Here is a 23,011-nt window from a genome sequence, read left to right on the forward strand (position 1 = left end):
GACAATTAGAGTATATCAAACCAATAGGTTTAAAAAGATGGATTCATTATTATTTATTGTAATCTTCTTTTCATGGAGTACATGTTAAGGGTGAATAACAAATTTCAGTGGTCAACAAAAATATATGTTTCTATATGTAATTTTATCAATCCATAAACATGTAGCTACTGAAATATATGAACATAATGAAACAAAAACAGATAATATTGTAGGAATGATAGAAATCAACAGCAAAGAAAAAAGACATGTGAGAAGATAACAATAATCAAATAGAAACATCATACTCACAAACGTACCTTTAAATGTATATTTTTAACTTTGTGTCATTGGCTGCTATCTTATTATAAGCCTAACACCTTTGAGTGATATAAAATGATTCTGCTCTTTTTGTGTAACTCCATTATGAGATATTTTTTTTACAGTATGTAAAGTGAGATCACTTTTAGTATGTTAGTAATAGTTATTTAATTTACTTCTAGTTTGTTTAAATTTTTATACAGCAAACTTTCTATTACTTCAGGCTTGTGGTTTAGTGAAAAATTTGGCATTGATGACCCATATAACGACAGATTTAGAGGAAGCCCCTATAGTTAGACTGGCCTTTAACCTGGGTGTGGAGGATATACAGCTCCTGAGTGGAGAAGAAATGACCAGCTCGGAAGTTTACATTGTCTTTCTAAATGGTATGTGGTTGTTACATTGATTCAGCCTTAAAGATATATTTGACAATTGAAAGCTTTTAAATAATCAGACATTTTATATCAAACACACATGTACTTTAAACAAAGAATCATGATTTATAGCACACATCAAATGTATTATATTTATTTTTTAACCAGTTGATTTATTTTTGTACATATATTCATATGATGAAGACATACGGTAATCTTTATATCAGTTTAATTGAGGTCTGAATCTGGCATGTCAGTAACTGTCAGTATCATTGAAATTTTGCTAAGTTTCTTTTGTTACCAATTCTGACATCAAACCCAGACATCTTTTAAACTGAGTTTTACTGTGTATATTGCTGTGTGTTTCCTAATTTTACATTGGCTACAGATATAGAGAGGGTTGAAACAAGTTAAGCCCTGCCTCATTTTCACCCTTTTCCCAAGTCAGGAGCCTCTGGTCTTTGTTAGTCTTGTATGTTTTTTTTTTATTTCAGTTCATTTAATATACGATTTGAAGTTAAGAATGACATCCATTTTTAGAGAACTGGTGCACATTTTTGTTTGGTGGCAGGCTGAGGCAGTCTCCAGGTGCAGGATTTTCTTGCTGCATTGAGAACCCATTGGTGCCCCTGGGCTGTTTTCTGCACTTTGGTCGGGTTGTTGTCTCTTTGACATATTCCCCATTTCCATTCTCAATTTTATTGGTAGCATATTTCCTTGAAAAATATAATAATTAGACCATATATAATTATATATCTGTGTTTATTTACAGGAAATATACTTGGAGTTGTGAGAAACTATAACAAACTTGTAAAAACAATTAGACAGATGAGAAGAGCTGGATTTATTAATGAGTTTGTGTCGGTGTGTTGTAATCATAGTCATAAATGTGTATATATATCAACTGATGGTGGTCGTTTGTGTCGGTGAGTATCTAGTAATACATTGATATATCTTAATATGTTTCAAAAGTGGTCAGGCACATGTATATGTGGTGTGGTCACACTCGCCTCTCTAAATCCACTACCCCTTTTAATCTAAATCAGTGATTAACAAACTGTGCATTGAAGACCCATCGGTGGCCTTGGCTGATGTTTACTCTATGGTTGGGTTGTTGTCTCTTTGACACATTCCCCATTTCCATTCTCAGTTTTATTTTATACATATAAAATGTACAGTCTTTGCAAAATAAAGCATAATTTAACAAGGATAGAAAGTAAAGAGACTTGATCTCTATAATTAAAGATAATTTTCAGTTTTAACTGACCACTTGTCCTAGATATTATTCCCATTTAAAAACATGATAAAGTTATTTGAAGTATGTTGTGATACTGAACATATAAGCCATTGATAACATTGACTATAAATTTCAGACCTTATATAATAGTGAAGAATAGAAGACCTCTGGTTCAAGATAAACATATACAAGAATTAAGTCAGGGATTCAGGTATGCATTTTATTTGATGAGTATATGCATTTAAAATTAACAACTTAGAATTATAAGTGGATTGGTAGAAAAATACAAGAATTAAGTTAGTAATTCAGGTTAATTTGTGACTCTATAGACAAAGACAGGAGTAAAGTCTTATATTCCAGTAGCATTTATCGTTTTATCTTGTGAAGAGATACAAAAAAGTGAAGTCTAAGATACAAGATCAAACTATATCTAACTGTAATACTGATAGAATAGAAAAAACTTTTACCTTTAAATGCAGTATGTAAAAATCTTTATCAAGGAAATATACATTTTAAGTCTCAATACCTTTTTTATGCTACAAACATTTGCACATGCTACTTGTTATATGTTGAATAACTTTCTATGAAATATGTGCATTTTGTATTCAGAATTATTTATTTCTGGTATGCAATGAATCAAACTAAAACAGAATTATACTTTTGTTTTCATTGACAGGAGTTTTGATGATTTTCTGAAGGAAGGTTTAGTGGAATATTTAGATGTCAATGAAGAAAATGATTGTATGATAGCTTTGTATGAATCTCAGATCAACAGGTAGGATTAAATATAAAGATGAGAATATTTACAAATAAATTACATGATCTAGTAAAATACCTCTTGATAAATTACATTTTCATTACTTTAAGCCGTTTTGAAATCTTGACTTGATTAATGAATGTTTATAACATTCTGTATAAAAATCTTAAATTTTGATGACTGAACAAAACTTGCTCACAGAGGCGAAACTCAACTCTAAATGATCAGTTTCGAACTTTTGCTTTGAAAAGAATAGAAATATACCTTTTTAAAACTTGAGGTTTACACTGAATTAAATTTGTCCTTCGTAGTGTAGTGTCAAAAGATCCCCCCCCCCCCCAGTTTTTGGTAGGGTTCAGTCATTGATTATCCCTTGTTGTGTTTTGTAGACTGTTATTTGTCAATTGTGATGTTTTTCCTTGTTTGCCATGCTGTTGTTAGTTTTTCTTAAATTATAAATTCAGATGACCCTTTGGGATCTTCTTCCTCTCTTTTGAATATGGCATTCTATGCATTTGTAGATTCTGATAATTTAGTTTTGATATTTCGTTTGAAACTAAAGGGATTTATCCTATAGTTGGACTTAATGTTGTGCCTGGCAGGAGATGGTGTTGGTAAAGAAAAACCATATGCTTTATAAAAACATTTGCTAGTTGAGCCATACACACTTTATGAAGCAGTTCATTGATGAACATATATATGTTTGCATGTTTTAGTGATACAACACATCTAGAGATAGAACCCTTCACAATACTGGGAGTGTGTGCTGGACTAATACCCTATCCTCATCATAACCAGTCCCCTAGGAATACATATCAGTGTGCCATGGGGAAACAGGCTATGGGTAGGTTATAATTGGAAGTTTGGGATGGGTTATTTCAATGAATTGCAGTAAAGCTAGTTACTGGTACTGATTTTTTATGTTAACTTGTCTATTAAGCAACCTTATATGGAAATTACAGCAGTTCACATTAAAAAAAAGTAGTTTTATATAATTGAATACAGGGGTATTAATTATAATATTTCAAACATGCAGAAATCTGTAACTGCTCATGACAAAAGAAATTCAAAGGACCAGCTATTTTATTGTGATAAATATTGCATAGTGAGTTTTCAACACTGCAAGGAGCAAAAGCTCTCACCTAACTTCAATTTTAAGATGGCCTAAGAGCACCAATTTTAATTCTTTGCTTGATGATGGTCATGCTACAAGTATGCATTAAAGAGCACAGATACACGGTAATATTGACAATTCCCTGACAAGATTTGTAATGTTAGAAATTGAAAAAAATATGAATGATAAAATTGCATACCCACGGCACTGACCTATAAATTATGTTACAAAGAGGCCTTGATACACTCAAATAGCATATTATTTATGATGAATTAAAATTTAAAAAAGAATAAGATTTATATATGTTTTATTATTTTGACAGGAACCATAGGTTATAATCAGAGAAATAGAATTGATACATTACTATACCTGCTGTGTTATCCACAGGCACCACTTGTCAAATCTAAGGTAAGATTACAATGGATACAATATACAGGGTCCTCCCTGGCTCAGGGGTTTGATCTGCCGTGACTGCTTGATTTCTGTTAGGTTCTAAGGGCTTCGGTGGCCATGTGGTCTAATAATGTAGTTCTACTTATGTAATCACTAGTTAGTCAACACTAAGGTTGTGAGTTCGAAACTTGCTCTGACATGCAGGTGCACTTGACTCCAATCTGTTTTTATTTCCCATGATATTTTTGTGACATATTTTTTAGCTACTACATAGATGAATACAAATTAACATTCTAAAGACAAACATTTTAATTGGCCTCCTCTCTGTTTCAGACTATAGAAATGATAAACTTTGACAAGTTACCAGCAGGAATCAATGCTACGGTAGCTGTTATGAGTTACAGTGGGTATGATATAGAAGATGCTCTTATTCTTAACAAAGCTTCTGTGGACAGAGGTAAGTGCAATTAAGTATGTCAATGTGGTAATAATTTCTAATTAATATTCATATTTTCAAAGGGAGACAACTAAATCATTTTATATTGCATAATGTAATATAGAGATGTTCTCATTGATTGATTTATGATAAATGCTTTTTTAAAATGTCCTGTGGCAAATAGTGAAGGCATTTTCAGTACAAAAAATGCATTATGATATGATTATGAAACCTGCTTTGTTAAAGACCTACATTTATAAACATGCTGGCTCAAATATATCAGACATGTCACCATACCCAGACACTATTCTGACTAAGCTGACTTAAAATAAGATATGCTAGTGGTTTCAGAAATATAGATTCCACCACTGTAACAAGTGTGTTAAGATATTTCTCCACTCTCGACAGTTAATTCTTAATATGTTTTTAAATAATTAAAATTTAAAATTTAATGGTTGTGAGCAGAAAAATATATCGTGATATATAAGTTTATAGTGTTGGAATCTGTGTTTCTAATGATTTTTATCCTTCCTTTTCAAAGATTTTCAGAAAACTGTGTTCATTATACGTGACGTCATCAAGCATGGTTGCCTTCTTGACGTCACAATAGGAAAATACAAAAGAAACCAAGAAATTTTGAAGTCAACAGATGGAGTGAGGGGAAATATTTTTCTTGCACAGATCAAGAAATGTGAAAATGGCACAAAAATTAGATGAAATAAGAAACATATTTATTTATAGCTGATATTTATCATATATTATATATACATTTACATATAAAATTGTAGGTTTTGGTAGATGTTTGGTTTACAGAAAACAGTCTGTTGTATTGAAGAGGTATGCTAATGACACGTTTGACAAAGTAATGGGTCCAATGTTAGATGCTACCACACATAAACAGATCTGGAAACATGAACCACTAGACTCAGATGGTATTGGTGCTCCAGGTTGGTATATCATTCCTGTGTTGGATATACATATAGATTCTACCACTGCATCAAGTGTGATTCGATATTTATCACATTGCGGCAGTTAATTTTCAAATTTAAAACATGAGGCTGGCCGTGCATTTTAAATATTAAGAATTTAACTGTCGAGAATGGATAAATATTGTATTACACAAGGTTTAATGGTTCAATCTGTCTCTTCAAAATGATTTTAAATAATATGCAGGCAAAATTATTCGTACTTTTCAAAATACATGTATCTGCATAAAAATGTGTTCTTTTTATGAGACGTTACAGGCATGGTCGCCTTTTTTCATGCCGTCACAATAGGAAATTCATAGGAAAGCAAGAAAATACAAAGTAATAATTGAATTTTGACCAATGAAGAACTGAGATCAAACAAACCATACTTTGATTAAATATTTTCCTACAAAAGATACTGTCAATTCATGATTCAATCAAACTTGTACTTATTCAAAAATTAACTTTGTCCTCTGTATTGATAAAAAAAAAATCTTTTTGAAACTTTTACATACCCTGAGTCTGAGTATTTTGGCAAGTCTATATTTAAATCGACTCTTGTTTTAAAAGAGGTAAATGAAAAAGCTTCGGTTTTTTTTTTATCGAAATTATAAATTGATTTATTGATTGATTATTGCTTGTTTAATGTATATTGTATGATTGTAGGTGAGAGGATAGATAACAGACAAGTTCTTGTAAACAAAGCCGTCCCTGCTGTTACTGTCAGTTCATTAGCAACAACTGCTGGACCCCCTCAACCCAGACAAGTGGACTATAGGGACGTGCCAATAATGTAAGTGTTTTGACTGGACCTCCTGGCTGAATGAAATGAAAAAGGGCATAAATGTCAACGAGATTGTATTAAAAAATGCAAGCTTATCAAAATAGAAATCTAGATGTCATCAAATATTATTAAATATCATCAGCAACAAAAACATGCTATTTTCTAATGTTATCTTTCATACAAATTGCAGATTGATTTAAATTCAATATCCACCAAAAAATTATGTGTCCAATAACATCAAAGATTCTGAACTAATTTGACTGTTTGTTGTACTTTCTACCTTCACCGGGATACCTTGTTTTGAAAACAATTGGCAGCCAAAGGCCAGAATATGTAGAAAAGGCATTCAAGGTCGCAATTTCTTTAGGAATTATCAGATAATATAGCTCATACATTGTATACTGAATCATATTAAACGTTTATGTTTTAAGGGAGATATCTTACAATGCTATACTTTATTTGAATTCTGCAGGTATAATGGAATAGAACCATCCTTTATAGAAAAGGTTATGATTTTATTCAAATACTGAGGAGTCCTTCCTCATAAAAATGTTCCTGTTCTAAGGGAGATAATTGTAACAATGCTATAAATACTTTTATTGCATAGCAATATAATATTTCCCACAGAAAGTAACCAAAAGTTAGCGTGCAATAAATTCTAATATTGCATTAGTGCAATAAATCTTCAAAATTCATGACGTCATCAACGACAAAATCTTAGTTTAAACAATTTTTTACTTTCAAATATTATATTGCTATACAATAAAAGGGTTATTGCATGAATATTGGTGAATATTGTCCCTCGTAGAACATATATTGCACTCGCAAGCTCGTGCAATATAAAGTTCTACTCGGGACAATATTCCCCAATATTCATGCAATAACCCTATATTATTTCTTTTTTTAGCTATAAAGGAATAGAACCGTCATATATAGAAAAGGTTATGATTACTTCTAACACAAAGGAGTCCTTCCTCATAAAAATGCTCATGTTCTAAGGGAGATAATTGTAACAATGCTATAAATACTTTTATTTCTTTTTTTAGCTATAAAGGAATAGAACCGTCATATATAGAAAAGGTTATGATTACTTCTAACACAGAGGAGTCCTTCCTCATAAAAATGTTCATGTTCTAAGGGAGATAATTGTAACAATGCTATAAATACTTTTATTTCTTTTTTTAGGTATAAAGGAATAGAACCGTCATATATAGAAAAGGTTATGATTTCTTCTAACACAGAGGAGTCCTTCCTCATAAAAATGTTGTTACGACAGACAAGGAGACCAGAAATAGGCGATAAATTTAGCAGTAGGCATGGACAGAAAGGGTAAGATTAACTAAATTAGTGTAAATTCTTATAAATCTAAATTTTATGTAAAAAAAATAAAAAAGAATCTAATCATGTATCCTTATATTAGCTCTTTATATAGTTTTTGTCAAATTTTGTCAATCCAGCAAGACCACAGACCAACTTGTTGAAGATGTTTCCACAGATTCCACCTTACTCTCTCTAGAAGAATGTATAGACAGAAACTGTGTTGTATGTAAGGAATAATGCCCTGCACATATATTTTTGGAAAAGCATTAATTCACAGAGCCTAATTATACTTGCTTGATATTAAAACTATTTAAAAACTACTATTTCAATATTGCTGCAACATTTTGTTCTCAATCAACTGATGGTAACATATACTTTTGTTTTTCTGACTTATTGTATACTGTGAAATTTTAATTATTAATTAGTGTTAATGTCTTTTTTCTACAATTTTATAGGGTGTGTGGACTGATAGTGCCACAAGAAGACATGCCATTTACTGACCTGGTAAGTTCTAACACCACTAGTTTATTGTACTATTTCAAATTTATGAAGATATATTTATAAAAAATCTGGTGTTGAAATCAAAATTGCTCAGATACTAAGATCAATCTGAAGAAAAGTGAATGGAAGAAAGATGAGTTACTTTAGCAATATTTAAAAAGTTAATACTTTAAAAGGAGTAGGAACGGTAAGGGCCAATTTTGGCCTCAAATTTCAGGTTCATCTGACAAAAGATTTTTGACACTTTTTAAACACTTACATGACTTAAGTGTCTATTTTAGTTGATTCAATTAGTTTATGTGAAAGGTTTTAACTGATTTAGTCATTAAAAACATTCCGATTCAAGCTAAATATGAAAAATCTATCAAATATGCCAAAAGATGTCTTTTGTCAAAAATAATAGCGGCCGCATCCGTGTTCATCCTCAATCTTTATATATGTTATGTATTATCATCAAATACAACTTACATTTCAATATTAAGAATAAACACAAATGCAGCCACTTTCATTTAAGACGGAAACTGTCTAAAATTTAATTCAAATGCTAAAATTGTGAAGATTTCATTAATTTAGCATGACTTAATGATGCTCGTACCTGATATATGTGCATTGTATTGTCAAAAACAACCCATATTTGTGTAGCAGAAGCATTCTTCTTTCAAATAAATAACTAAAAAATTACATTTGAACAAAAAGGGGTCTTACTGGACCTACTCCTTTGTTGAATAGTTAAATTATATACAAATTCAACAAATCAAGATTGAAAGATAAGTTGATACATGGACTGTTTTGGGTGTACGTTAATCAAGATTTTATAATCAGTAGCTGGATCAGAAGGAGTACAAACATACAGCTTAGTTATTGATCAAAGGAGATGTACAATATTTGTCAATTTATATATATATAAAAAACATAGGATGTTATATGATAAGAAATTGGTTTTTGCTTTATTTTTCCTTAAACTAAACTAAAATATAATATCTTTTATTTTGTAGGGAATATGTCCAGATATTGTAAGTTTAAATATTAAGACTTATGCAGTAGTTGATACGTTTTACTAAATATCCTGCTTGATACAACTACAATTACATTTATGTAAAATTTTCCATTCATGTTTTATAAAAATGAAGAGTTAAAGAAGTACTTGGATGTACATTGAAAAACATTTATCAGGAGGGCATTATAGTTTCTCCCTTTTTTCCTGAAGATTTATATACAAAAGCAGATGTATTTTTCTTGACGAGTGAGCTTTTATGCCCCTGACGAAGCGGAGGGGGCATTGAGTTTTACCCTTGTCTGAACGTATGTCTGATCATCCAAAAATAAAATTGGTTTCCGTTCTCTAACTTTGAGTTGTGTCACTCTAACAGTTCTAGAGTTATACCCCTTTAAAAATGGAAGATTGCAAAATTGTTAGTTTCCATTCTCTAACTTGAGTTTGTGTCACCCAAATGTGATCAAACTTATACACAATGCTTATTACAACAAAACACAGATCAAGTTTGAATTTTGGTGGTTTCACTTTAACCGTTATAGAGTTATGTCCCTTTATAAAATGAAAATTGCTACATTTTTAGCTTTGTTCTGTTATGTAAGTTTGACCCAACAAAATATTATGAGACTTATACACAAAACTCAGATCAAGTACAAATTTGGGTAGTGTCACTTTTATTGTCCCTTTATAATATTGTATTCAAGCGGGGGCAACATCTGTGTCTATAAGTAATTGTCATATTGTATATGTATTGTAGATAATGAATCCCCATGGTTACCCCAGTAGAATGACAGTTGGTAAATTATTAGAATTGATGGGCAGCAAGGCTGGTGTCTTAGATGGAAAATTTCATGATGGCACAGGTTTGTTAGAAATCAAAATAATATGCAGTTTAGTCAATTGATAATTCAAACATGTAAATTATCTATATGTCATTTTAAACCAAATTAAAAGTTCAATTTCAAGAGGGTTGCATTTAAATTCAGATTTATGTCTACCATGTAGATATTTTACACGATTATATTTAAATGCTTGGTTTTAACAAACAAACAGATTTATCAGGGTATCTCTTTATCAGTTGATATATCCCTTATTTTTTCAGCCTTCGCTGGAGATAAAGTTGCGGATCTATCAGAGGATCTCGTCAGACATGGATTTAATTATCTAGGAAAGGATTATGTTACCTCTGGAATCACAGGGTAAGTGACGGATAAAATATTTACTAAAATAAAGGTATTTGCTTTTAATTTAAACATATTTATTTATAGTGGATTGGGAAACAAGTTTTGCAACTTATAATAGTCCCTTTCAACTTTGCAGGTGCGAGTGCTGCCTGGTAGCGGCATTAGCATGCTCTTTTTCAAAATCTACAAGGGTGTCTTTTACTTGCAAGAGATATGGGTCTCTCTTAACACAGGTCAACCATTTATTGTCCCCTTCCAACGGGCTAACATCATTTCATCAAGACCATACACGCAAATGGTGTCAAGGGAGAGCCAAAAATTCAGTCCCTGAAATTTTAACCTGGACCGGGAATCGAAACAGGAAACTTTGTGTTAGTAGTACGATGCACTAACCACTACACCACGGCTCTCTATGATGCTTATAATACACTACTCTCGAGTTTGTTGCATTTCTGTCCATAACTTTGGTTTAAGTGAACAAGATTCGTATGTTTAGGAGCATAGTCACTTCCTTTACATGCTGAGCAAGTGGTTAAAAAAATATAATTCTATATTGTACAAATTATTCAGCAAACTAAATTCTTCAAATTGATAATCAGCAATGTAGTCATTAGGGAATCAAATTGATAATCAGCAATGTAGTCATTAGGGAATCAAATTGATAATCAGCAATGTAGTCATTAGGGAATCAAATTGATAATCAGCAATGTAGTCATTAGGGAATCAAATTGATAATCAGCAATGTAGTCATTAGGGAATCAAATTGATAATCAGCAATGTAGTCATTAGGGTATTGGGATGAAGTACATACCGAAAAAAAAAAATAATTTCTAGCTTATCCTGCATAATGACAATCACAAAGATCTGTGATGAACTTTAAAAGTGCAGGCCTAGGGCTACAGGTGATCCCCTTTATCTGATATCATAAAAGCGCTCCATAAAGGCGGGCATAATTGATAACCTTTTATGTGAATGACATAACTCAAAAGCAGTGTATTATTTAGATGTCTGTCTTCAATTGGTTTAAAAACACTTGCTTAGAAAAAAGTGACATTAAGGGAAGTAGCAGAAACTAGATTTGTAAAAAACTACACGAATGGCCCCGTCCCAAAAAGTTGAAAAATCTGCAATTTCAATAACACATGTGGACACAAAATCTGTATAACTGTGATTTTCAAAAGCCTTTAGAAAAAAAAGTCTGTATAATTGTGATTTTCAACAGTTTATTAAATTCCAAAGCCTGTAATTTCAGCAAAAATTAGCGGAGCAGAATGAAACTTAAACTTGATCTGTAACTCATCATGGTTAACTCATATACCAAAGATCAGCCCAATATCTGAAGGCGTTTAGTAAAAAAGTCTGTATAACTGCGATTTTCAACAATTTCTCAAAATCCAAAGCCTATAATTTCGGCAAAAATTAGTGGAGCAGAACGAAACTTAAACTTGATCTGTAACTCATTATAGTTAACTCACATACCAAAAATCAACCCAATATCTCAAGGCTCCTTATAATGGTTTGTTGCGGAATTTCAGAATTTCGGAATTACGGAATTTCGGACAAGGGTAAAACTATACAGCACCGACAACTATATTGCGGGGCCATAAAAACATAAAAAAATAATTAGGTTATTTCTTTATAATTATATACAAAAGATTCACTATGCACCATATTTTGAGGAAAAAATACTTAAAGCAAGGATAATTGATTTCATAGTTTTAACAAATTTATATAAGATGTAAAACCCTAAAAAATCTTTAAAAAAAACGGTATCCAGGAGTAATAAAGAATTCATAAAAGTCTTGATTTTGTTGTGTGAAAATTATGTTTTATTTTTCAGGGAGCCATTATCTGCCTATATTTTCTTTGGTCCTATTTATTACCAGAAGTTAAAACATATGGTGATGGACAAAATGCATGCTCGATCTAAAGGTCCCCGCGCTGTCCTGACACGACAACCTACAGAGGGCAGAGCTAGAGATGGAGGGTTACGTCTGGGGGAAATGGAAAGGGACTGTTTGATTGGTTATGGTGCTAGGTAAGTGTTGTCATGGCATCTAATTAAATCGACAGCAAATTGTTTTCATCTCTATGAAATTTTTGTTCATGTTGAAAATGAAATGGATACAACATCTTGGTGATCTCTATATATAAAAAACTTAAAACAATGTCAAGCAAATTAACAGATATATAGAACATTACAAAAATAGAAATGTATAGCATAAAAATTGCAAACTAAAATGTTTATGTCATTTGCCATTTTGGACATCGTGTCAACTCAGTTTCAGATACATGTGAAATAATTGTTGTCAGTAACCAAGTTAGATTGTTTTTATTTATGTTAAAACTTTCAAGTTCCATGATGAAAAAAGACCTATTAGATTAAATCTATAATAGAACAAATTAGTTAAAAAACACGCTATTCATTAACATTAGTATTTAAGGGCATATCCAACAGTTTCAGGGGAGGTAATAACAAACGTAAACGTCGTCTATTGTTTCCCGTAATTTAACGTTGTTTCAACGACGTCATAACGGAATCACCATTGGAATAGACCACTTTCGAGTTCATCCGTCACCGGAAAAAACTCGTCAATTATACGCGCCTTTATCATCGTCATTTGTGCGTTTAGGGGCGTCGTCACTTCCTTCCAATGTTGAGCGAGTGGTTGGAAAACTATAATTCTATATTGTACGAATTATTCGACAAATTGAATTCTCAAAATTGACAATCAACACTGCTGTCATTAGGGAAATGTCAGTAAGTACCTACAGAGCAACCATTATTTCTAGTTTATCCTGCACAAAGACGATCACTAAGACGCTTGATGAACGTAAATAGTGCAGGGATACAGGCGAGCCCCTCTATCTGGTAAATGACGTCATAAAGGCGTGTATAATTGACGAGTTTTTGCCGGTGACGGATGAACTCGAAAGTGGTCTATTGCTATGGCCGTCTGGAAAGGGAGGGTTCTTTCATCAAAGGAAAGGGCACGGCGGGAATCGGCAAAAAAATACAGAATATCAACAGAAAATAGAACTCAAATTTTGATAGACCATACTCACTTAAGTTTCAGTTTTACTGAAATTATCTTCAATGCATGCAGTAGGAATCAACGAGAAGCAATGCGGAATGATTTATTATTGCATTAAAATGCAAATTATAATTAATTCTTTACCAAACTTTTCCGAGATTTTGTCATTCAAAATAGAAAACTCAAAGTTTGGTTTTACTTGAGAAAGATGAAAAAAAAAGGTTTCTTGAGAAAAAAATACGATGTAAACTAACATTTATCATGCATATAGCTTTGCGTTGAAGTGCTATTAATGTACAGTAGCTCTTTATATGAATACGACCTTTAACTCATTAACAATATAAAACAAAAGATGACACGTACTGTAATAAAAAAAATTAAACAAAATTCAGAAATAGGAAAACATTGTAATATATACACTGACATACAAGTAGAAAATATCTGACGATTTTGGTGTTTAAGGTGTATGAGGAAACAAATATAATTTAGCAAAAAAAAAAAAAAACCGGTGTAGGTCTTCTTGTAGGTATTGACTTGTTCACACTAGCATTTTTTTTTATCGATCTAATTTGAATCGATCTAAATAAAACCAGTTAGCGTTCACATTATCTTTAAACATATCGATCTCTATCGGTCTAATATATCACTACAAACTGCTCAGAGTCTGAATTGACCAGTTTTTGTGCTCGACCAGTAAAATCGATCACACATTTTACTCGACCAGTCTTGACATTGTCTCGACTGTACTTAACTGTACTTAACTGTACTCGACTAGGTCTCGACTTAACTTAATTAGTCTGATTCAGTACTTGATGATCTTTGTGTAGTCTGAAATGGTCTTGACCAAGGCTCGACCTGTATCGACCTGTCTTGACTAGTCTCGACCTGTCTCGACTAGTCTCGACTCAGTTTCAACCAGTCTCGACCTGTCTCAACTAGTCTTGGCCTTCAAATAGGCATCTTTCATTTTATTTATAACATTTTCAATTCAACTTGGATATTCATCAAACTATGCAGCTATCTTAGATATATCTTAAGCTTACTGAATCCCATGTCATTTAGTTTTTTGTTGTATTGCTGTAAAATTTAAGAATTTAATTAACCTTGGTAAAAAAAGCTAGGATTTGCAATTTTGACAAAATAGAGATAGTACACTTTAATTTTTTTAATAACCTTTTTAAATCAACTTGGATTTTCATCAAACTATGCAGCTGTCTTACATATATATTAAGCTTACTGAATCCAAGGTCATTTTGTGTTTTGTTGTACTGTTGTCAAATTTAAGAATTAATTAATCTAGGTCAAAAAAACAAAATTTTGCAGTTCGAACAAAATAGAGATAGTACACTTTAATTCTTTTAATAACTTTTTCAAATCAACTTGGATTTTCATCAAACTATGCAGCTGTCTTAGATATATATTAAGCTTACTGAATCCAAGGTCATTTTTTTGTTGTTGTTGTATTGTTGTCAAATTTAAGAATTAATTAATCTAGGTCAACAAAGCTAAATTTTGCAGTTCGAACAAAATAGAGATAATACACTTTAAATATTTTAATAACTTTTACAAATCAACTTGGATTTTCATCAAACTATGCAGCTGTCTTAGATATATATTAAGCTTACTGAATCCAAGGTCATTTTGTCTTTTTGTCCTATTGCTGTCAAATTCAAGAATTAAATTAATCTAGGTCAAAAAAGCTAGAATTTGTAGTTTGAACAAAATAGAGATAGTGCACTTTAATTTTTTTAATAACTTTTACAAATCAACTTAGATTTTCATCAAACTCTACAACTATCTTTGCAATATATTGATATTACTGAATCATAGGTTGCTATATAGTGTGGTGTATTTCTGTCAAATTCAAATATTTAATTAATCTAGGTAAAAAAAACTAAAATTTGCAGTTCGAACAAAATAGAGATAGTACACTTTAAATTTGTTAATAACTTTTTCAAATCAACTTGGATTTTCATCAAACTATATAGCTACCTTGGTGATGTATTAATCTTACTGAATCCGAGGTTGTTATGAAGTTTAGTGTATTGCTGTCAAATTTAAGAATTAATTTAATCTAGGTAAAAAAAGCTAGGATTTGCAGTTTTGACAAAATAGAGATAGTACACTTTAACTTTTTTCATAACTTTTTCAAATCATCTTAGATTTTCATCAAACTCTACAACTATCTTTGCAATATATTGATCTTACTGAATCATAGGTTGTTATTTAGTTTGGTGTATTTCTGTCAAATTAAAGAATATAATAAATCTAGGTAAAAAAACTACGATATTAGAAATATATCTTTCCTCATATATTAAATGATATTAAATTTTTGTTTTAACAAAAAAATAGGTGTCTTTTTTAAGATTTCATAACTTTTTCAAATCAGCTTAAACAAAATAAACACGTTTTTTTTTTGTTAAAACAAAAATTATCTTAAAATATTTGTTTTGTCAAATTAAATGACATGCACTATACATGGTTTAATTACATCAGTACACATGAGTTTTACAGGTAAAAAGAAAGCCCTACTTTTCTTACACTCGTGTATTACTTATCTAGTGAATTAAAAAAGCTTTGCGATTTAGATTTAACAGGATGTTGCAACTTTGAATAAATGTTATTTAGAATTTAAAACTCTCTGGTAGATGTGATCTTTTAATAAGTTTGCCCAAAGCAGAAGGTATTGCTTTATAAATCACCACAAATCAGAAGAAATATTTTATAATTTCTTTAATGTCTCATCCCTTTTTGATATATTTATATAATATATATCAAAAGGAATAAAACATTAAAGGAATTATATAACTATTTTATATATACCTTATATATACCAATTAGATTAATTTAATTCTTAAATTTGAAAGCAATACAACAAAAAACAAAATGACCTGGGATTCAGTAAGCTTAATATATATCTAAGACAGCTGCATAGTTTGATGAAAATCCAAGTTGATTTGAAAAAGTTATCAAAAAATTTAAAGTGTACTATCTCTATTTTGTTCGAACTGCAAATTTTAGCTTTTTTGACCTGGATTAATTAATTCCTAAATTTGACAACAGTACAACACAAAACAAAATGACCTAAGATTCAGTAAGCTTACTATATATCTAAGACAGCTGCATAGTTTGATGAAAATCCAAGTTGATTTGAAAAAGTTATTAAAAAAATTAAAGTGTACTATCTCTATTTTGTCCGAAATTGCAAATCCTAGCTTTTTTTTACCAAGATTAATTAAATTCTTAAATTTTACAGCAATACAACAAAAAACTAAATGACATGGGATTCAGACAGCTTAAGATATATCTAAGATACCTGCATAGTTTGATGAAAATCCAAGTTGATTTGAAAAAGTTATAAAAAAAATTAAAGATACCTATAGATCTGAATTTATATAATAATTTTTATTTTTTACCTATCGTAAAATTAAATTCTTTCATTTCACAGCAATAAATCAAACTACCTAATAAGTTTGAATTTTGTAAGATAAATATTTAATTTAGTTAGATTAGCTGACTACACCAGTCAAAACTAAATTTGAAGGTCAAGACTAGTTGAGACAGGTCGAGACTGGTTGAGACTGAGTCGAGACTAGTCGAGACAGGTCGAGACTAGTCAAGACAGGTCGAGACAGGTCGAGCCTTGGTCAAGACCATTTCAGACTACACAAAGATCATCAAGTACTGAATCAGACTAATTAAGTAAAGTCGAGACCTAGTCGAGTACAGTTAAGTACAGTTAAGTACAGTCGAGACAATGTCGAGACTGGTCGAGTAAAATGTGTGCTCGATTTTACTGGTCGAGCACAAAAACTGGTCAATTCAGACTCTGAGCAATTTGTAGTGATATATGAACCACTGCGTTCACACTACAATTAAAAATGTAATCGATCTAACCTTTTTGCCCGTAAAACTGTAAACACTGTGTATAAATAGAACTGATTTATCAAATTCATGTGCTGATACACTGATACACACACTTGAAGAAAAAATTGGATAAAGTTATTGTTTCTCTTGAATCACAATTTAAAATTTTGATAGTGGTGTTTTCTTTAATTTTGAAAAAAATAACTGTAGCAACGAAGTTACAACACGACGCCGGAAATACTGCGGTTCCTGCAAAGAAAAAAATCAACATAAAAAAAAGAAGACATAGATTTCGCAAATCTATGCTATGGCGAGGACAACATGTTTACAGTTTGTTTTAAAGGTCTTTTAACAGAGAAATATGGGTTAAACAACGAACCTCTGAGATAGTTTTGCCGCTATACATGCGCATACATTATTTTCGATTCAATCGTACTAGTTTAAACCGATCTCTGCGTTCACATCTAAAGTAAGATCGGTTTACTTTAGAACGATTCAAACTAAACTACCTCTTTTGGTGTTTTAGTTTAGACCGATTGAAGATCGATTCAATGCGTTCACATTAGCCCTTTAACCGATCTAAAGTGAACCGGTCTAGTTTAAATCGATAAAAATGTCCTAGTGTGAACGGGGTCTAATAAAACACCCCCTTACAAAATCAGCAGGTCCATAATAGAATAGGAAAAAAAAGAACAGCCATCGAAATACCATAATTCAAAATTGGAGAAGGGGGGTGGGGGCCAACATTTTTATCTTATTCAACTTTATTCTAGTACGGCATACGTTTTACCGCTAGCAAACTCTTTATCATGATAATGTATCAATGAATTACTTCAGATCCATTTTCGCCACGTCATAAATATGCGTGATATATTTGCCACTGGAGCACGGGAGCAATCAATTTATCAGTTTCATATAGTGATGCATAATCATAAGTTCTCAACTGATAATTGTCTCAAACAGTTTTTCAGTTTTGGTAATTAATTTTTATTTATATTTTATTCTTAAACGAAAATTTTAGACTTTATTTCCACATTTTTTTCTTTGAATTTATTTGTTTGAATAATTAATAATAACATATAGTTGTCAACATCAGTGGTTACATTGTACGCAGCCAAACTAGGTCGAGGGCAGAAGAACAGAAAAAAATCTCCATTGTGTATATGCAATAACTCATATATTGAAGCGTAAAACAACGGCAGTCAGGGTCGCTTTTCGGCCCTTTCGATTATTCTCAATTTATTGTTTTACTGATCTCTTTTGTTAAATAAAGTTTTTTTTTCATCTACAACTGCAAAAGGCGCAACAGATGTGTTAAAATCAGCAATGTGACATATTTTGAAGATTCATGTAACCTTTGTTGTTGTTTAGAGATTTTATTCGAAGTTCATATATCCCTTCAATCATTTATTTAGATGTTCTTTTAACGTATAGATAGCGCGAAACTCTCACTGCACTATACATCGGATATTCGACATTTTTATTTCAACTAAACGAGGCTGCAAATTTATACATCCGAGCAGCTAAACGGCCGCACCAAATTTTAGCAAAGATATACTGTCGGACGGGAGAAGTCCAGAGATGTGAATATTTCCATACCCAAATCAATCCTTTTGTTTTGAAAAAGATTTTAAAGGTATACATTTATACGACAGCAACCCAACGACCCATATAATTCAAAACACTAAGAGTCAACATACAGATTTTTTTATAACTAGAAGCCTATAAAGAATAAAAAACCCGAAACTGCAAAATGAATAAATAATACGGAGTCAGTGAGTTTTTAGACAAGTGTTTGGTTGCAAAATTTCACGTGCTCTTGGCTAATTTCGATTTGTGAAATTATAGACGGTGTAATATAAATCAGTATAAGCAAAACGCTTCATTGTAAAGTAACGGTAAAATAAATAATGATTATGGATGACGGACGTCAAGTGGCATACTAAATGAATATTCAGAACAAAAAAATCAAATGGAAATATAATATGAAAACTAACCCTGCTTTGTACTATAGACCAATACACAGAAACTGATTTCTAACGTGTAATACTTTTTTTTTTTAAAGAGGGATAAAAGATACAAGAGGGACTATTTAAATAGTTTGTAATTCCACGGTTTGTATGTTTCACACCCGGGTTTCACAATTTTGACGAACACAATAGTAAAACTAACTGAATTGTTATCTCGTCCAGATACTAAAATTGAGAAAGGAAATGGTGAATATGTCAAAGCGACAACCACCCGACCATAGAGCAAACAACAGCCGAAGGCAACCAATGGGTCTTCAATGTAGCGAGAATTCCCGCACCCGTAGGTGTCCTTCAGCTGGCCCCTAAAATATGCATAATAGTACAGTGATAATGGACGTCATACTAAACTCCGAATTATACACAAGAAACTAAAATTTAAAATCATACAAGACTAACAAAGGCCAGAGGCTCCTGACTTGGGACAGGCGCAGAATTGCGTTCATTATAGTTCATTATAAATAAGAAGATGCGATATGAGTGCTATCGAGACAACTATCCAACAAAGTCAAATTGTATAAATACATTTATCTGCCACACCGTCGCACTGCCTTTGAAATATTAGCGGGGAAATATAACGTTATTTTCGGAAAACGTCTTAATTTTTGGCGCAATTTATGAGGCTTACGGGAGGGATTGAGTAAACAATATTATATTTCTCAATTTTCTTCAAAAACGAGTATGGTGACAAATATTTTTCAAAACGTTATGACGTTCCATTTTTTTCAAACATTAACATATCTTACTTTGGCCAAATTGACACCGTTAGAAATATTTAAAAAAATCAAAAATGCGCATTTCAAATGTTCATTTCTTGCCGTTGTTTGGGTCCACCATGACGTTTTTGGCTTTATATGAGTAAGAATTAATGCGTTAAAGGGTAAAGTTAGATTTTTCTTACCATCTTGAATTATTTTGCTTCAATATGAACCCAATTATATAAGTATATGTTGATTAAAAAATCATATTTAATTTTTTTAAATAAAAAAACGTTTTTACTCCAAAATTGCAAAAATGTTCAATTTTCAGCAGCATTTTTTGCAAAAACGAAATCGACAACATATATTTTTTTTGGCAAAATTTAATTCTCTGTCCATTGAAGAATAAAATATCTTAAAGGGAAAAAATTCTTACCGTCAGAAATAAACTGTTGGATATGCCCTTAATTCACCAGACAATATTCCATCCTCTGTACTAGTTTTTTATCTGTTTAATTCTCTATTTTCAGTATGTTGTTGTTAGAAAGACTAATGATTTCTAGTGATTCTTTTGTGGTGGATGTGTGTGGACAGTGTGGATTACTTTGTTATTCTGGCTGGTGCCAGTATTGTAAATCATCAAGAAATGTATCCACGTTAAAAATGCCTTATGCATGTAAATTGTTATTCCAAGAACTTCAATCAATGAATATAGTACCAAGACTGTCTCTGAAGAGATATAATGAGGTGTAGCTAAAAACCTGAGTAGTTTTTGTAACAGATTGTCATTACTTACGACAGGGATCAGAAACCAGCTAGTGATTTTGAAAGAAGGAAAACATGGTGAAAGAAAGCTATTTGTGTTTGTGGAGATTAGATGAACTTAAAACTCTGACGAGAGCATCTGAGGAGCAGAATTAAAGGATTTTTTGGTGGCAAAAGCAATTATGAATATTTTGTTAAAACAAATTTCAATGTTTTGAGAGACTGTTGCATCTTAACAGAACATGTTAACATATTTTTTGTTATGGATGATAAAAATAAAGAGAATTTTGTTATAGCAGTATTTTAACAATCCAGTAAAAAAAAACTCCTAAATTATAAGGAACAGTAGTTTGTAACAATGTTCTAATCTCAGAAAGCAATTAAGAGGATACAATTCAAAGTCAGTTTTACCCCACCAAATCTGTATGTTCCTGTCCCATGTCAGGAGCCGTAATGCAGTGGTTGTAGTTTGTTTCTATCTTGCATGTTTGTTTTTTTATCATTATTTTGTCCATAAATTAGGCTGTTAGTTTTCTTGTTTGAATTTTTTTTACATTTTCTCATTTAATGGACATTTTATAGCTGACTATGTGGTATGGGCTTTACTTATTATTGAAAGCCATTCATATACCCATAGTTGTTAATTTCTGTGTTATTTGGTCTGTGTTGGAGAGTTGTCTTCTTGGCAATCATACCACATCTTCTTTTTTGCTCACCTTTCCTAAAAGGAAATGTGAGCTTTTGCCATCACTTGGCGTCCGTCGACGTCCGTCGTCGTTGTCCGTCCGTCGACGTCGTCGTCGTAAACTATTTCAAAGATCTTCTCCTCTGAAACTACTGAACCAATTCAAACCAAACTTCATCTGATTGATTCCTAGGGTATCTAGAATAAAGTCGTGTTTTAATTCCCATTTCATCAAAAAACATGGCCGCCATGGCTAAAAATATACCATAGGTGTAGAATGCAGTTTTTGGCTTATAACTCAAAAACAAAAGCATTTAGAGCAAATCTGACAAGGGTTTTAATTATTTATCAGGTTAAGATTTATCTGCCCTGAAATTTTCAGATGAATCAGACAACACGTTGTTGGGTTGCTGCACCTGTATTGGTAATTTTAAGAAAATTTTGCTGTTTTGGGTTATTATCTTGAATATTATAATAGATAGAGATAAACTGTAAACAGCAATAATGTTCAGCAAAGCAAGATTTACAAATAAGTCAACATGACCGAAATGGTCAGTTGACCCCTTTAGGAGTTATTGCCCTTTATACTGTGGATTCATTATTATTCGTTGGATACCAATTTTCGTGGATTTCGTGGGTCCCGGGAAACCACGAATTTTAATATTCAACGAATTGCAAATTTTCTAAAGGAATATATGCATACTTTGTCAAAACCACGAAATTGAATATCCACGAATATGCAAGTTTTCCTCAAACCACGAAAATTGGTACCCACGAAAATAAATGAATCCACAGTAGTCAATTTACAACCATTTTCATAAACTTTGTAAATTTTTACTAACATTTTCCACTGAAAACACTGGGCTAAGTTCATTATAGATAGAGATAATTGTAGGCAGCAATGATGTTCAATACAAACACATCACAATCACCAAAACACAATTTTGTCATGTTACCATCTGCACCCTTTGTTGTTTAATATTCACATAGACCAATAGTCATAAATTTTTGTAAATTTTGAGAAAATATTTTCCACTGTAATTACTGGGCCAAGTTCATATAGATACAGATAATTGTAGCAACAAGAATGTTCAATAAAGTAAGATCTACAAACACATCACCATCACCAAAACACAATTTTGTCATAAATTTATCTGTGTCCATTGTTTGATATGTACATAGATCTTAGGTGAGCGACACAGGCTCTTGAGAGCCTCTAGTTTAGCTCACCTAGCCCAAAGGGCCAAGTGAGCTTTTCTCATGACTTGGCGTCCAGCGTCTCTGAAACTACTGGGCCAAATTTAACCAAACTTGGCCACAATTATCATTGGGGTATCTAGTTTAAAAGTTTTTAGCAACCAACCAAGATGGCCACTATGGCTAAAAATAGAACATAGGGGTAAAATGTAGATTTTGGCTTATAACTCTGAAACCAAAGCATTTAGAACTTACTGTGGTAAAATTGTTCATCAGGTCCAGATCTATCTGCCCCCAATTTTCAGATGAATTGGACAACCTATTGTTGGGTTGCTGCCCATGAATTGGTAATTTTAAGGAAATTTTGCCTTTTTTTGT

At 31.7% G+C, this 23,011-nt stretch overlaps 1 protein-coding gene across 6 annotated transcripts in view; it reads left to right on the forward strand.

Moving 5' to 3' along the window:
- Nucleotides 1-21,044, forward strand: part of LOC139493151 (DNA-directed RNA polymerase III subunit RPC2-like) — a 49,556-nt gene extending 28,512 nt beyond the window's left edge. For 4 of the 6 annotated variants that reach the window (XM_071281321.1, XM_071281323.1, XM_071281322.1 and 1 more), the window contains 16 exons: nt 521-683; nt 1,444-1,597; nt 2,045-2,119; nt 2,585-2,683; nt 3,382-3,509; nt 4,102-4,187; nt 4,506-4,629; nt 5,397-5,555; nt 6,243-6,369; nt 7,546-7,689; nt 8,136-8,184; nt 9,177-9,194; nt 9,933-10,038; nt 10,278-10,374; nt 12,200-12,397; nt 20,517-21,044. In XM_071281321.1, coding sequence (XP_071137422.1) covers nt 521-683; nt 1,444-1,597; nt 2,045-2,119; nt 2,585-2,683; nt 3,382-3,509; nt 4,102-4,187; nt 4,506-4,629; nt 5,397-5,555; nt 6,243-6,369; nt 7,546-7,689; nt 8,136-8,184; nt 9,177-9,194; nt 9,933-10,038; nt 10,278-10,374; nt 12,200-12,397; nt 20,517-20,739 — 1,950 coding nt within the window. In that variant the 3' untranslated portion in view covers nt 20,740-21,044. Of the gene's footprint in view, nt 1-520; nt 684-1,443; nt 1,598-2,044; nt 2,120-2,584; nt 2,684-3,381; nt 3,510-4,101; nt 4,188-4,505; nt 4,630-5,396; nt 5,556-6,242; nt 6,370-7,545; nt 7,690-8,135; nt 8,211-9,176; nt 9,195-9,932; nt 10,039-10,277; nt 10,375-12,199; nt 12,398-20,516 lie in introns of all 6 variants that reach the window. The other 2 variants (XR_011656929.1, XR_011656928.1) reach the window with 1 other exon arrangement.
- Nucleotides 21,045-23,011: the final 1,967 nt, after the last annotated feature.

This window comes from Mytilus edulis, chromosome 10 (assembly GCF_963676685.1).
Source record: "Mytilus edulis chromosome 10, xbMytEdul2.2, whole genome shotgun sequence".
In the NCBI taxonomy this organism is placed as follows: Eukaryota; Metazoa; Mollusca; class Bivalvia; order Mytilida; family Mytilidae; genus Mytilus; species Mytilus edulis.